The 17462-nt window shown below is 43.4% G+C and overlaps 2 protein-coding genes across 2 annotated transcripts; both read right to left on the minus strand.

Moving 5' to 3' along the window:
* Positions 1 to 2254: 2254 nt before the first annotated feature.
* LOC146342955 (vomeronasal type-2 receptor 26-like) lies at positions 2255 to 14946 on the minus strand. Its single transcript, XM_084808671.1, has 4 exons — positions 14656 to 14946; positions 8177 to 8398; positions 5750 to 5876; positions 2255 to 3156 (listed from the first exon to the last, which is right to left on the minus strand). Exons 1-4 carry the CDS (start codon positions 14944 to 14946, stop codon positions 2255 to 2257), a joined length of 1542 nt encoding a protein of 513 aa, XP_084664797.1.
* LOC146342956 (vomeronasal type-2 receptor 116-like) lies at positions 12137 to 12991 on the minus strand. The gene has a single exon (XM_084807083.1). It carries the CDS (start codon positions 12989 to 12991, stop codon positions 12137 to 12139), a length of 855 nt encoding a protein of 284 aa, XP_084663209.1.
* Positions 14947 to 17462: the final 2516 nt, after the last annotated feature.

Below are 17462 nucleotides of genomic sequence, written 5' to 3' on the forward strand. Positions count from 1 at the left end.
CCTTATTTTCGCCGTAGTCTACGTAAATCTTTACGTTGACTAGACATGCCAAAATAAGGAACGCAAATGGCGGCGCCCATGGGCCGCCGCCATTTGCGTACGCTTTTTTTTTTCAAAGTCACCCGTGATAGGCTACGTGACGATTTACGTAGCCTATCACGGCTGACTTTGGAAATCTAGCCGTGATAGGCTATGTAAATCTTTATGTAGCCTATCGCGGGTGTGGTGTTTTTTTTTTACTTTACTTTTTTTTTTGCAATGAAGCCCCCGCCGAACCGCTGCCGAAACGCCGCCGGGATCCGCCACCGAGAGGGACATTCGGCCACAGTAAGTCCCATCCCAGGGGGGGCGGGGGGCCGGCGGAGAATTTCCCCACCAATTTCAGGGGGCTGAATGCGTTGGCATTCGGCCTCCCAAAGATTCAGGGAGAAATTCTCCGCCATACCTAGGCGAATGTCCCTCCCGGCGTGTCCCGGCAGCAGTTCGGCGGTGGTTCGGCAGCGGTTCGGTGAGGGTGGGGGCGGCGGCCGGTCTCCCGACCGGCTGCCACCACCACCATTACAAAATAAAAAAGTGCAGTAAAAAAAAACACACACACACCCGTGATAGGCTTAGGGATGGCGTAGAATTTCTCCCCGAATCTTCGGGAGGCCGAGCGCCAATGCATTCGGCCCCCCGAAGTTGGTTGGGAAATTCTCCACCGGCCCCCCGCCCCCCCCGGGACGGGTCTTACCTTCGGCGAATGTCCCTCTCGGCGGCGGGTCCCGGCGGCAGTTTGGCGGCAGTTCGTTGTGGGCAGGGGCGGCAGCCGGTCTCCTGACCGGCTGCTGCCAGTGCCATTGCAAAAAAACAACAACACTAAAGTATAAAAAAAATAACACCCGTGATAGGCTACGTGACGATTTACATAGCCTATCACGGGTTTGTTTGTTTGTTTTCACTTTTTCTTTCGCAGCCAGGGAGACGGGACGCTTCTCCCCCGCCTGAATTTCGGCTGGGCGAGGCGGGGCACCTCCCCCCCCAGCCTGAACTTCGGGGGGAGAAGCGAAGCACCTGCCCCCCACCGCGAAGCAAGCTGCGGGACAAGGTAAGTCCCTTTCGTCCATCCCTAGTTGGAAAGGGCAGTTAAGGATTTGAAAGTTATGGTTTCAGTTAGTTCATTGGTGATTGGTCAGTGAGAATTTTGTATTTCAGATGTCACATACATTATTTGAGATGTTCATTATTGGATCTGAGAAAATACATGACAGAAAAATGATTAGTCATCAGAAAATCACAGGTTTTAATCTAGAGATGTCAGAGAATTCCGCGACTGATCACGGTGAGGCCAAATTGCAGTGCATTTGGCCCCCCGAAATCCGTCGCGGAATGAAGCCCTTGCCCCCCAAACCCACAAAAGGCATATGGGACGAAGTCCCTGCTGCCCCCACACCACGAAAGGCGCATAAAATGGAGCACTCACCTGCTCCCGTCTGCGCTGCTTTGCGAATGGCGGCCATCCTGCGGCCGCCATTCGCTTCCTCCTCTTCAAGCTGTGATAGGCTACATAAATACTTATGTAGCCTATCATGGCTAACGCAGGGACACCATTTGCATCCCTGCGGAGGCTGTGATAGACTACATAAGTATTAATGTAGCCTATCACGGCGTGGGGGTGGAATCCCCAGCGTACGCAAATGGCAGTAGCCACCGCTATTTGCATATGCTGGGTTTTTTTCCCCCCTGCTGTCATAGGCTACATAAGTATTTAAGTAGCCTATCACAGCTCAATACAGGCACACAAATGGCAGTGGCTACGACAGCTGCCATTTGAATCCCTGCAGGGCTGCCCAGCAGCCAGATGTCTGGCTGCGGGTGGCCGGATGCCGGCCGGAGGCTCCATGGCTTGGCCACAGAGCGGAGTCGGCCAAGCAGGATTCCAGGGGGAGGGACAGAGCACCTCCCCCCCTGTCAAGGATTCCAGGGGAAGGGATGGAGCACTTCCCCCCCACCATGGATGCCCCTCAGCGGAGCAAGGTAAGGGATTCGTACATCCCTATTTTAATCTCCATTTTATATATTGGTTGTTGTTAAATCATATAATGGTTGAATCTGTCCTCTATTGGCTGTGTTTGCTGGAGACACAGGAGTTAAAATAGATTGGACTGGTGTGCAATCTAGCCAAACCTGAATCTTCAGTTAGCACCACTGTCTCAAAGTGATAGGTATTTCAGAAGAAACAGGGCAGTTACTTGTAATAGGGTAGTTAAATTCCTTAATTCATTCTTCTTATTAGGTGTTCCTTGATATTCAGTTCAGGCCTCAGCAAAATAATGTAGCATTTTGGGGAAAAGATACAACCAAGTAACCCTGCACTGGAAGACAAGATAGAGAAGATCTCCACAGCTACCATATATTTCCCCTTGGTGCTAAGGTAGGTTGGAACAAAACACAACCAAACACTGCAAAACATCAACATGCTGAAGGTGATGAACTTGGCTTCATTAAAACTGTCTGGCAACTTCCTGGCTAGGAATGCCACAGTGATGCTGATGATGGACATAAGTCCCAAGTAGCCCAGGACAAGATAAAACATGATGACAGACCCTTCGTTACATTCCACTACAATTTCTTCAGCTTGTGACTGCATATCAAGATCTGGGAATGGTGGAGATGTTGCTAGCCACATGGCACAAATGGCTGCTTGAATGAGGGAGCCACAAAGAACAATGGAAATGGACAGTCTTTTCCCGAACCACTTCCTCATATTGGACCCTGGTTTGGTGGCCATGAAAGCTGCAACCACAGTGATGGTTTTGGCCAACACACAAGAAACAGCCAATGAGAAAATGATGCCAAAAGTTGGTTGTCGGAGAAGGCAGGTCACTTTCCCAGGTCGTCCAAGGAATAGCAAAGAAGAGAGGAAGCAGAGAAGGAGGGAGATGAGGAGAATGTATGTAAGATCTCGGTTGTTGGCTTTGACTATGGGGGTATCTTTGTGCTTTAAAAAAGTTCTTAGCACCAAGGCTGTGATCAGGGAAAAAGAGACAACAGCTGAAGCTGAACTGATCCCTAAAGGTTCTTTATATGTCAGAAAGCTTATAGATTTGGTAGTACATTGATCTCTGTCTTTGCTTGGATATTGATCTTCTGGGCATTTGTAACAGTCATCCACATCTGCAAAATGAAATAAATAGCAGCAATCACAGTGTCAGTAACTAACAATGTTATAAGGAGGTGACAGCAGATTGGATCTTCAGGGTAACCAATGTAGAAAACTGCAACTAGAAAAGCACAAAAATGAATGAAATAGTAATGAAAGTGAAACAAAAGTAATTAGATCAGCCTTCCTCAACATCCAGATGTATTGGACTACAATTCCTGTCATTCTTCTCTATTCCCTATGCTGGCAGGTGCTGATGATAGCTGTTGTCCAAAACATCTGGAGGACACCATGTTAGTGTGAAGCTATCTTGGGGGGGGGGGAATTACACACTCACCCCCTGCCACCAGCCCCCCTGCTATCATTAGCCCTCCCCACCAACACCAACCAGCCCACCCTCCCACCTTCCTCCCCCCACCCAAACTGGCATTCAATTTTAAATGTCAACTTCTTTGTTTCTTACGTTTTGAGTAACAGCAGTCTAAACCACTCAGATGCTGCCTTTGGGAGGACATCGGAGCAGCAAAGGGGCAGTCCTTCTGTTGTTCCTCTGCCCTCATTGGCTGTGTCCCCCCAAAGCAGTGTATGATTGGTTTTCTGACACTTTACTCAAAATGTAAGAAAAAAAGGAAGTTGGCTGTTAAAATGGTGTGCCACAGGGCTCTCAGGCACTCTCGGCCAACTGCCACTGTACTTTTTTTTGCTAGTGGGGCTGGTCTAGGGGGAGAGGGGGAAGAAGCTGCCACTGCCAGTTTAGGGGGCAGTTCATGAGCCCTCCAGACCCCATGTTCCTGGACCTGTGCCCATGGCATAGTCCAGGCATGGATGCACCACTGTGGGAAACACTGCATTAGTGAATGACAGATAGAATAATAAAGGAATGGAGCTGCCAGGAACAACAACAACAAATGAAATTAAATTAACAAAACAGAAATTCGGTGCACATACCTAATGAGTAGACTGCTTACAGCATCACTGCTGTCACCAGCACTGACAGCTGGACATCAGTACAGTCTATGACTGCCATGTCAGATGCAATCATGAGGATCTATTCTGCTTTAAAGCCTTTAGAAAAATTCCTGTTCTTATAAAGTCTCTTGCCCCAGAAGTAGGTATTCTACACCTGACACTAGCACACACAAAACACACATTATTGCATTAATCATTCTCTATCTGAGAAGGCTAAGTTTTTGAAAAGGAGAGCCCCCTGTACTTCTGGAGGCTCTCCATGAGACCTGGAGGCTGGAGCACTGGGAAATCAGCATTGTGGATTGTGTGGAAAACCTTTACAGGTACAGGAGTCTCTTCTAGGGATGTATGAAAATCACTTACCTGTTCACGGATTATGCTGATGTTGGGGGGGAGGCATTCCATCCCTCCCCCCGGAATCCTGGATGGGGGGGGAGGCACTGCGTTCCTCCCGCCCCCCTGGAATCCTCCTTGGCCGGCTGTGCTCCATGGCAGCTCTGCAGAGCAGCCTGCCAGGCCCAGCCAGGGCAGAGCTGTCCGCAGCCGGATTTCCGGCTGCAGAGGGCTCTGGGAAAAACAAAACCAAAACCCGCGTACGTAAATGGCGGCGGCTACGGCCGCCGCCATTTGCGTTCCTTATTTTTGACGTCTTAATCTACGTAAATATTTACGTAGACTAAGACGGCAAAAATAAGGGGAATGCAAATAGGGTAGTGGACGCTATTTGCGTTCCCCTTATTTTCGCCGTCTTAGTATACGTAATTATTTACGTAGACTAAGATGGCCCAAAATAAGGAACGCAAATGGCGGCGGCTGTAGCCGCCGCCATTTGCACATGCTTTTTTTTTTTTACCCAGACGTTTTAGGCTACATAAAAACTTACATAGCCTATCACGTGGGTGTAAAAAAACCAAACAAACCTGCAAATGGCGGCAGTGGCAGCTGGTCAGAAGACCAGCCGCTGCAGCCGCTGCCACCGCAGCTGCCGCCAGACCTGCCACCGCCCGGAAGATCCGCCCCAGGTAAGTCTCATCCCGGGGGGATCCACGGGGGGACGGGGGGGCAGGCCGTTCCGCCACAGATTTCGGGGGGCCGAATGCACTGAAATTTGGCCTCCCCAAGATCTGTAGCGGAATTCTCTGCCATCCCTAGTCTCTTCTCTTCCAAAAGTCACACCCTACAGGTGTGATGAATGCAATGATGGAGGGTGTGGCACACAGGGGTAGCCTCCCTTTCCTCACATGTTTATTAGCCAAAATATGTAGACACATCTGAATAGGGTTTTAAGAGTCTATAGTATAGATAATGGAACTCAATAATGAAGAGGAAAAACATGATTCTCTTGCATACATAAACTTAACGAGTTTCAGCCTTTTATGGCTGTTAGAGTATCATTCACATATGTGTGCGCATGTATGTACATGTCTTTAATTTGGATTGCTTGATGGCTCACAGATGAATGAATGTGTAGACTTAACCCCATTGGAAATTACTAAGTTTGAAAATATCTGCTTCTGTTGACTTCTCACAAGATACAGAAATGTAATAAAATTCTCCAGAACTTTTGGCATGTCCTTCATACATGGTCATTTGTATTAACTGTGTATGCTGCAATATTTGATACATTGTAGCACCTACCCTTTTGGTAAGAAATCTTCCCTTCTGGACATGGAACACAATCATAGCAACAAAACTTCTCCCCTTCCTTCTTTTTCTTCTGATAACCAGCATGGCAGGAGTTGCTACACACAGAAAAGGGAAGAACCTACCCATAAAGGTGAAAAGAATTTAGGTTGGGCCAAGTGAGAAGGCATTATATTTGCAGTCAATAACTTGGGTTAGGAGCTACATTTTAAAATGTGAAAACTTGATAAAAGGAACTACCTATTCAGCTGAGTGTTTCACAATCAGGAGTGGGCAACATCTGGGGGCATGAGGACAAATTTCCACCACCTGCACATGTCCAGGTGCTACACTCCTTCCACCACTGACATAAAGCAGCATGGTGTTCCATGCTGTAGTTTTCCACCAAAGATCAGCTGTGCTACACAGGGATGGGTGATGGAGTGATATTCAAGATTGCTAGGATCCTCTAAACATTGTCTCACTGTTCGTCTTATGCCCAATTCCCATTCACGTTTGCCATCGCTGCTTGCTTTGCATGAACGGGAGATTTGCACAAAGTGAGCAGCAATCAAATGGGAAATGTTCACAAATCTCCCAAAAGTTGTGCAACCCTCCTCCATAGATTAAAGTGGGGCTGATTCAGTCCACTGAGGGAAATTGTTAGAGATGGCAGAGAATTCCACCACGCATCTCGGGGAGGCTGAATGCCAGTGCATTCGCCCCCCAGAAATCTGTGGCGGAATGGCCTGCCACCCCCCCGCCACCCCCCGCAGATCCCCCTGGGATGAGACTTACCTGGGGCAGATCTTCCGGGGGGCGGCTCTGGCAGCGGCTTCAGCGGCAGCGGCTGCGGCTGCGGCGGCTGGTCTTCTGACAGGCTGCCGCTGCCGCCATTTGCAGGTGTGTGTGTGGGTTTTTTTACACCGACATGATAGGCTACGTAAGTTTTTATGTAGCCTAAAATGTCTGGGTAAAAAAGAAAAGAAAAAAAAGGCATATGCAAATGGCGGCGGCTACGGCCGCCGCCATTTGCGTACGCCTTTTTTTTTTTTTTAACCCAGACATTTTAGGCTACATTAAAACCTACGTAGCCTAAAACAACTGGGTAAAAAAAAAAAAAAAAGGCGTATGCAAATGGCGGCGGCTACAGCCGCTGCCATTTGCGTTCCTCATTTTGGGCCATCTTAGTCTATGTAAATAATGACGTAGACTAAGATGGTGAAAATAAGGGGGAATGCAAATAGCATCCGCTACGCTATTTGCGTTCCCCTTATTTTCGCCGTCTTAGTCTACGTAAATATTTACGTAGATTAAGACATCAAAAATAAGGAACACAAATGGTGGCAGCCGTAGCCGCCGCCATTTGCATACGCGCTTTTTTTTTTTTTTTTCCCCATAGCCCTCAGTGGCCAGAAATCCGGCTACGGACAGCTCTGGCCTGGCTGGGCCTGGCCAGCTGCTCTGCAGAGCCACCGCGGAGCACAGCTGGCCAAGGAGGATTCCAGGGGGGGAGGAACAGAGCGCCTCTCCCCTGTCCAGGATTCCAGGGGGAGGGACGGAGCACCTCCCCCCCATCCAGGATTCTGGGGGGAGGAACGGAATGCCTCCCCCCCCACCATCAGCATAATCTGCAAACAAGTAAGTGATTTTCGTACATCCCTAGAAATTGTGCAAATTGGGAAATTTGAGCAAATCATACCGGGAATCAAGAAAGAAGCAAACGTGAGAACAGGTTTGACAATTTATGAAATTTTTCAGCAGACGCATGCTCACACTTACATTCAGAGCCTTGAATGAGGCATGTGTGTATGTTTTGCGAGAAAAAAATGAAATTCTCATACATTAGTCCCATGTGAGAAAGGCAGGAAAGGGCCAAATTTATTTATTTATTTTATTTATTTCATTTCTATACCGCCCAATAGCCGAAGCTCTATTAAAGCTAAATTTAGCTCTTCACAGCCTCTGTGGCATTGCTCCACTGAAATCCAGTGGCAACTTGCAAATTGCTTTGCCACTGCTGCCATTATGCCACTGAATTTTGGCAGTGCAGAGACAGCAATGGGGGGAAGTGAGGAGCCTGTGTGTTCTCCACCCCTTCCATAAATACACAGATGGCCACCTGGCTGTCCATGGTATAATGTTGGCTTACTAATAATTTTTATCTGGCTGTCTCCCAGACCAACAACATTTTAATCAAGGCTTGCTAAATTATGTCTATGGATCCCTTAAATAGAGCCATTTAATTGTATTCAACTGTTGAGAAGAATTGAAGTATTAGGCATCGCATCTCATTTTAGTGTGGGATTATGATATATGGCAATTACTTGTAGGTTAATTACAGGGAGTTAATGAATGATTGACAGGGTTAGTTAATGAATAAAATTAAACCTCTCTTAGATCACTTTTCCTGGTAATGGAGTGACAACCTAGGATCCACACCTGGTTGAACCGTCTGTGCCAAGTAATCTTATCCTCGCTTAGGATCAATTCTTCTTCTTCATCGGGATCCACCCTTCCAACTTTAACTTTAAGGAAGGAGTTGTTTGGGAATATGACCATCTTCATGATATCAAATCCAGCAATGATTTCCATTTTATCATTAAAATGTACTCTTTCTCCAGCTGAATTATTAAACGAAATGAATTGAAGAAACAGATGAAGCTAGTGGGAAGAGAAAAGAAAGAAAGAAAAGAATTGCACACAACACATAATGGAGACCTAATGTCATAACATACAAACATGTTGTGCTGATACAGTTTTATGTAATATCATCTGATAAATACCCACCCTGAAAATGCAGGCATTGTTATAATCATCAAGAACTGAAAGTGTACAGCTTATCCTGTTTGTTTGTTTCAGTGTCCAGGGGCAAAAGAAGACATTATCTTACATGTGGGATTATTTTTGATGATTTTTTTTTCTTTTTTCCCAACAGCAGCCACGGGGGTGTACCTTTTCAGGCTGTGGTCCTGTCAATGCTGTTGTGAGATATAGGTCTCTCAGAGGTTCCCTCAAAATATGCTATGTGTTTCTCGATAACCCCAAGCTACCTGTTTAATGAGAAAATATTCAAATTCCTCCACAGCAACTATGTCATCTCAGAGTAAGATTAAATTCTAAAACTTTGATATAGACTTACAGAGTTATATATATTTACAAGGAATCACTCTCTCAGACCAGATCTCTCTTTTGTTTCTTTATTATTAAAATATAACCATAACAGTGCTAATTACAAATACATGCATAGATTCAAATACATGATGCATTCAAAATCATTTAAGTCAAGGCTTTAAACAGAGCAAAAGTAATACTAAGAACCAAGATTACCAGACTTTCCTACAGGTAATGACAATGTAGTGTGTTCTGAATCTCCATTATATACAGTGGTGAGGAACAGTGAACCCTAATGATAATTACAGAAATTCCATAGTTTTACCATGATTGCCTTCGTGGATCAAAACCAGTCCTTCCTAAATATCCAGTAGGGTCTATATTAACCAATTCCATGTCTTGTGAAATAAAATGATGTATAAATTATGAAAACAATTTTATTGATTTTATTGATTTGTTTATGTGTTTATTTATTTCATTTCTATACTGCTCAATAGCTGAAGCTCTCTGGGTGGGTTACAAAAATTAAGACCAAAAAGCACAGGATAAAACAATATAAAATATAAAAGCATTAAAACCACAATGTAACAATACAACCAGAATAAAACCAAGCAGCAAAGCAGAGATTTAAAATATTTAATTGATCGATTGACTGATTGACTGAGTATCATAGAATCATAGAATAGTAGGGTTGGAAGGGGCCTACAAGACCATGGAGTCCAACCCCCTGCTCAATGCAGGAATCCAAGTCAGAGCATCCCTGACAGATGGCTGTCCAGCCTTGTCTTGAATGCCTCCAGTGTGAGAGAGCCCACTACCTCCCTAGGTAATAGCCAAAGCTCTCTGGGCAGTTTACAAAGATAATACAGATTTAAAACACCAAAGCTAAAAGACTAGGAAGCTAAAATGCTAAAATGCCTGGGAGAATAAAAAGGTCTTCACCTGGTGCCAGAAGGAATACAACGTTGGTGCCAGGTGAACCTCTCTAGGGAGCTCATTCCACAGCCAGGGTGACACAGCAGAAAGCAGTTATTGCTGCTCATCAGTCTAGAAAGGGTTACAAAACCATTGCTAAGGATTTGGGGCTCCTCCAATCCACTGTCAGGCAGATGTTGACACTGTCTACAAATGGAGAAGGTTCAAGACCAGATTCTAAAGGTTCACATACTTTTTCACACATGGATATTGAATGTTGAATCAGTTGCAGATAAATAAATGTTGAAAAGCATCAGGTTTGTGTGTCATTTGTTTAATCAGGTTATCTATTGTTCTTTATCTAGGATTATGGGGTTAGATTAAGGTCTAACATTTTAGGCTGGAAATGTGACAAACTTAAGGGGTTCACAAAGTTTTTATCGCCACTACTTTCTGCATCATTTCACATTTTTGCTCATTTCATGTGCCTACAAGCTAGGCTTCAGCAGTATGTGAACTGAGAACTACCAAAAGTACAAGCTGGGTTTCGAAGAGGCAGAGGAACTAGAGATCAAATAGCCAACATTTGCTGAATCATGAAGAAAACAAGAGAATTCCAGAAAAAACATATATTTCTGCTTCATTGACTACGCTAAAGCCTCTGATTGTGTGGATCACAACAAACTGTGGCAAATTCTTAAAGAGATGGGAGTAACCAGACCACCTTACCTGTCTCCTGAGAAACCTGTATGAGGGTCAAGAAGCAACAGTAAGAACCGGACATGGAACAACCGATTGGTTCAAAATTGGGAAAGGAGTACAACAAGGCTGTATACTGTCACCCTGCTTATTTAATTTATATACAGAATATATCATGAGAAATGCCGGGTTGGGTGAATCACAGGTCGGAATTAAGATTGCTGGGAGAATTATCAACAACCTCAGATACGCAGACGATACCACCCTAATGGCAGAAAGTGAAGAGGATCTCAAGAGCCTCTTGTTGAGGGTGAAAGAGGAGAGTGCAAAAGCTGGTTTGAAGCTCAACATTAAAAAACTAAGATCATGGCATCTGGCCCCATCACTTCCTGGCATATGGAAGGGGAAGAAATGGAAGCAGTGACAGATTTTATTTTCTTGGGCTCCAAGATCACTGCAGACAGCGACTGTAGCCATGATGTTAAAGGCGCTTGCTCCTTGGGAGGAAAGCTATGGCAAATCTAGACAGCATAGTAAGAAGCAGAGACATCACTTTGCCGACAAAGGTTTGTATAATCAAAGCTATGGTTTTCCCAGTAGCAACGTATGGCTGTGAGAGCTGTACTATAAGGAAGACTGAGCACCAAAGAATCAATGCTTCCCAACTGTAGTGCTGGAGAAGACTCTTACGAGTCCCCTGGACTGCAAGGAGGTCAAATCAGTCCATCCTAAAGGAAATCAACCCTGAGTGCTCATTGGAAGGACAGATACTGAAGCTGAAGCTCAAAAATTTTGGCCACCTAATGCCAAGAGAAAACTCCCTGGAAAAGACCCCAATGCTGGGAAAGATTGAAGGCAAAAGGAGAAGGGGACGGGAGAGGATCAGATGGCTAGATAGCATCACCGATGCAATGAATATGGACTTGAGCACACTCCAGGAGAGAGCGCAGGACAGGAAGTCCTGGCGTGCTATAGTCCATGGGGCCATGAAAAGTCAGATACGATTGAACGACTGAACAACAACAACTTTTTGCATGCTCTTAAACTACTCTACATTATTTTTCCCCTTCGTTTATTATGTCCCATAAAGAGAATGGTGGTTATAACAATGTACAGATGAAAACATGCCACAATCCCATGACATGTTACAGGCATCCTTGTGACAAAATAATTATTTATCTGATACCATGCTATCTTATTTATGTATTGCATTTCTATACTACCCAATAGCTGAAGCTCTCTTGTGTTTGTGTGTTCTCAAAATATAACTCTTATGTTTATGATCTGAGAAGTCCCACTTTGTAACTTCATCGGGTTGAATTCCTTTTTGGTTGGTTGGCTGGTTGGTTGGTATATCAAGCTAATTGTTTTATTGCCTATTTATGACTCTAGGAGTGGCAGGTCACTGTGAAGCAAATACAAGCATTGATATGTATGGCTGACACCCTGGCTCCATAAGTGAAAACAAAAACAAAACAAAACAAAAAAACTAGCACCTTATGTTTTGATTCCTTTCCTATCAGCTAGAGTAAGAAGAAATTACTGATCCCCTGGCCTCTCTCTCTCCCAACTGGGAAAACTAAAAAAGAAAAGAAAAAAGAAGTCAGACTTTATCACTCCTGTTCCCAGAGGCTGATGTAAGTTACATTTCATTCATTATATTTGGATGCTACTTCAGCTCTCACAAGTGTGTTCATTGGAATAAAGCCATTTTGCTGTGGTGATTACCTGCCAAGGCTGAAGGTCTTGCAATTGAATCCTTTTATCACCTATCAGTGCTCTCTGATTGGATCTAGATGAGTATATGGCATGCAGTGCATGTGCCAAAGAATAGACAGCATTAAATATACTATAGCTTTGGCCAGTCATGCGCATTTCAAAAACTGACCCAGGAAGGTTCTTCAGCTTCTCCTCCCCGGTACATGTTTCATCAACTTTTGCTGCCATTTTGGGATTTGGAAATGAGCAGTGGAAGGCTTGCTCCCAGAATTCCTTAAGGAAACCATCTCGTTCTGCCCAGTGAAATTGTACGTTCTGAAGATACATCTGGAATCCCAGAGGTTCATTTGAGTGAACTTCAAAGGAAATGGTGCCTTGGAATATTTTGGAATCCCAGCTTGTCAGAAGCCCCATTACTGTAAAATCAACCTGGGCTGTCATAATCCATAACTTTCCAACCGATGTGTATTCTTGATATTCAGGATCTGCTAGAATCATTAATGTGCTCAGCCACATAATGGTAAGCGTTTCACCATAGACCACAAAGGTTCTGACTTTTCTATCCATGAAAGTTAAATAAATATTTGAGGCCATAACATTCATTTCAGGAATGGTAAGCAAACGCCCTTGGCTTGGGATTCTTTGTATGAATGCTGAACAGATTCCATTCCGGGAAAGTAATGGCTCCATTGCATGCAAGAAATGGTCTCCACTGTCATCACCCAAAGCTAGAAATCCAACCCATGACCAACCAAAATGCTGGAGTAACCGGATAATCCCCATATACTGATGGGATTCATTTGGGACCATGCGATAAAAGGTAGGGGACTGTGTTACACCACTCTCTTCTGGGGCAAATGAGCCATACGTGAGCTAAAAGAAAATGTATGTATATCTTAGAAATGCATTCAGAGGAGTATCTGAATCCATGCATCTAACTCTGCCCCCCCCCCAATAAATATTTGGTGTTTGGAAAGTCCACTTTTGGTTAAAGTTAGCATTATTGAAAAGTCAAGGACTCTTGGGGATGATATGTGTAATTGTGGAGCAATTTCTACAAAACAAGTAATGATAAAGAAATCTGTTATATATCCCTGACTCCACCCTGTGCTTTCTGATCCCTAAGCTGTCTCCATTCTCCATTGGACCTTATTTTCAAAACAGATTTTTAAAAAATTATTGGAGGCTACATTTTATGGTGAAACTAGCTCAAGCAATAATAAAAGCAATAACACCCGAATTGCAAATAGACCTGCCAATAAGGGACTTGATAAGAGACCACTGATAGAAGCTTATTCCAGAAGTGTAAGAACCTCACAGAAAATGTCCTCTCCCTTGTACTCACAAATGTAACTACCCATCCTGGCAGGCAAGTGAGAAGGGCCTCTATTGATGACTTCAAAGTGTGGTCAGACTCATACAGGTGAAGGTGGTCCTTTAGGAAACTTGGGCCCCAAACCATTGAAGGCCTTAAAGGTTAAACATCTGCACATTAAATTATACTTAAGAATGGACTGGCAAATAATGTAGCTGGTGCAATGTAAGTGTTAAATGAGCCAACTACCAAGTCCCCACCAACATCTGGGCAGCTATATTCTGCACTAGGGATGTTGGAGAAATCAGCAAAGGATTCAGGTGAGTTCACATTTCTATGAAACAAACAGTTGTTTTCTGCTGCAGATTTAATTATTCATTTCCCCCTGGGTCACAAGGATTCCATGGATTTCTGGACCTGTTTTAGCTTTTTTGTTTTACGGGGGTGGGGGGATGACACTTGCATTAATCTGCATTAACACTAATGCGCATTTGCACAAATGGGTATTGGCGCTAAGTTGCATTAGCTCAATTGGAACAAAGTTCTTGTACATCTCTAAAAAAAATATGATCCCATTAATGTGCAGATGGCAGAATGAAAGACTCCTGATGATGTGCAAAACACAGATGGAAGGAATTTCAGAAAATCTGTACATTCCTATTCTGTACCAGCTGAAATTGATGAACTGTCTTTAAAGGCATTCCATATAGAGCACATTACAATAGTATATTGTTCCCTATCAATCACTCCCTTCCATCTTTATGAAGAATAAAATCACTCCTATAATGAGAATAATTTATTATGTTAATATCTCTCTAATCCCCCATGCAAAGGTCTTACCTGTGGGATCTTGTAGAGCCTTAAGATGTCTGACATTTGGAAATAGATATCGGATCCAAGTCCTCCAATAATGGCGCTATTAGTGCTACATGAGTCAACTGCCCAGTCCCCACCAACCTCTGTGTGGCCATATTCTGTACCAGCTGAAGTTTCTGAACTGTCTTTAAAAGCAGCCCCACATACAGTGTATTACAATAGTCCATGTTTGCTTGTCAATCACTCCCTTCCACCTTTCTAAACCACAAAATCCCAGAATGAGAAAAAAATGATTATGTCCGTTAGTTGTGAATATCTCCGCTCCGTCATGCAAATATGTTACCTGTGGAATCTTGTAGAGACTTAAGATGTCTGACATATGGAAGGAGATATCAGATCCAAGTCCCCCAATAACAGCTATGAGTTTTTTCTGGGTGCCACATACATAGTTGGGGACAAATCTAAGTGATTTAAAGAGCAGGTCCAAAGTGGTACGATAGCTCAGCCTCTCATTGTAGTAGCTGTCATAGATATGGAACCCAAGTGTGACATTGGGTAAGATCTTGGGATTCATGTTGATCTCATTTAAGGTAAAATCGAATGCAAGGACATGCTGGTAGAACTTTGTTACCATACTGAGAACAGAGTTATATGTTATTTCACAAACAGATTCTACAATGCATGTCAGTGTTTTATCAGAACTCTGTGCCTATCCAGCTTTAAATTAACTATCTAAATTTGAAACAATCCCATTCAAATATAATAAGGACAGTGTGAAAATGTATGAATTTGTGAAGTACAACTGAAAAAAGGAACAAACTGGATATCAACTTTTGATCCATCCATCCCAACCATGATAGTAGTTCATCATGTTCTCAAGCAAATGTCTTTCCCAGTCCTGACTGGAGCTTTTCAGATATCAAGAACTGAACACAGAACCTTCTACATACAAAACAGGTACTTTACTAGCGAGGAAGGGTCAGTTCCTACAGTATGACAATGCAGTTCTTCATTTCTCAAAATGTGTGTTCAATTTTTTACATAATTTGTCCTAATAGCAGCTACCAGATTGCAAGTCTCCAATGAACACTGTATCCTTTATTATGATGAACAGTATTTCTAAATTAGAAACATGCAAAAAATAGTAATCCCTCTTTCCCAATTGATAGTCATTTAGACACACTTTCCCCACTCTTTCTATTGGAGAAGCCAGCTTTATGAGCGTGTGTAACTTAACCATTTTTTAGCTTGTTTATTTTAAAAATTGTGTTGTGGTTTTCAAGCTCATCAGTATTCAAAACAGGCACTTTTTAATATACTCTGTCACTCTGGGAGAGAGCGGAGGACAGGAAGGCCTAGCGTGCTATGGTCCATGGGGTCACAAAGAGTCAGACACGATTTAACGACTGAACAAGTGGTGTATATTCACCAATTTCCCCTAGGCTTCATATATCTGAATCTCCTGCAAGTGTTGTTGTTCTTTGGTGGGGGTGCTCTTAAATTCTCAGATTTTTGGGGGGATGGGGGGCAAATTATTATACTTCTTAAAGTTACATCTGGCTATGCATCGGTTTAAAAGTTACAGGTGGCAATATGCACATAGGTTCAAATAAGAGTAAATTATGAGTTCCACCTTCCATAATGTAATATCTTTTCATTACAGGAGGAGAAAATCCAAGTGTGCCATAAAAAAGCGAAGTGCCTTATACTCACGATGTGTCACAACCCATGCAAACAGTCTTTGAGATCTCTATCCCTGCATTCTTAGGTATCTAAACTCACATGACAGGAGAAGGATAACAGAAAGAAGTAATTCCTTACACTGGAAGATCAAAGCCCAGCTCCTGGGAAGGCTCTTCCTTGTAGGAAACTGTGGGGAAAAAGTACATCATCTGAGAAGCAATCCCACCAATGAGGAGTCCACCTGGCTGGTACCACTCATGAGGAACCGGGAGGGGATCAATTGTGGGGCAATCCTTGGTATCTGCTTTGCATGCTATGCGATAGAAGAGAAGCAGCAACATCAGTAATGCCACCATTTTGGAAGCAATGCTTTGCTCTTAATTAGATTCTCATGTGGTACCCATTTATAATCTCATCCCTCACATTGGCATTGTTAAGCAACAAGCAGCAGACTCAGTCAGTATAATTTATAAAGAGAGGCATTTTATCTTCATCATCAACAAGGTGAGAAACATGTATTTTGCTTGCATGCCAATCACAATGTACCGTTTGAAAGCCAGAACAATATACAGTGAAAGAGAGGAAACTTTCAAGTTCTGTCTGCCTCTTGGCCATCAGCCCCTCTTCGAATGGCAGATGTCGGGAGGTTTATAGCCAATTTTGGACATGCACATTGACTGTATTTTTCTAGTAACCTCTGGAAAGCTGCTGGAATATTGTTGACGACTCAGAATTGCTATGATTCTGATAATTGCAAGGGAGATAATTACTCTTGAAAAACTAGGTCTTTGAGTGACGCTAAGGAGTTTTATTTGTGCAACAGTATTCCCATGGCCATTCCAGGAAGTGCAGCAAAGCTGTGAAGTTGCTCAAAAACTTCCATCAGTACTAGTGGTTGTGAGGTTGCCTTGTTAATTTTAAATTAATTAAGCATGGGGGGGGATCAACAACTCTCATCCAGCTTGTGTAGATAAAGTAAGTTAAGTCCGAAACTCCACTCCTGTCCCTGAAAATGTCATTGATGTTTTCCCACCCCTCCCCATCTGCATGGGCGCCTTCAATTTGCACCCATCACCACTGCACATGGCCCAAAAAAATGGGCCAAAGCTTTCAGTCCAGTTTTATTGTAAACCATTTATTATTTTTATATACCACCTTTCCTTGCAAGGAACCCATCACATCTTTCACAACTGCAGCTTCACACAATACAAGAGACAAGGGATTATCTGCTTTGAGAAGGACCTAGTACAGGATCATCTAGGTCTCCTCCAATCTTCTGACCCAAAGTCAAATGACAGATGATACTGAATCTCAAACTAACCTAAGCAGGTATCTATAAATCCAAGGCAGGAGACCAACAACAGTTTCTGTCATTGTTCAGATGCTACATTTTATTTTTATTAAATGCTTTTTAGTGTAATGATTTATTGTTATAATTCCTGCCCAATACATACATAAATACATGCA

This window comes from Heloderma suspectum, chromosome 6 (genome assembly GCF_057233095.1).
Source record: "Heloderma suspectum isolate Gila_16-S chromosome 6, 16-S_ref, whole genome shotgun sequence".
Taxonomy (NCBI): Eukaryota; Metazoa; Chordata; class Lepidosauria; order Squamata; family Helodermatidae; genus Heloderma; species Heloderma suspectum.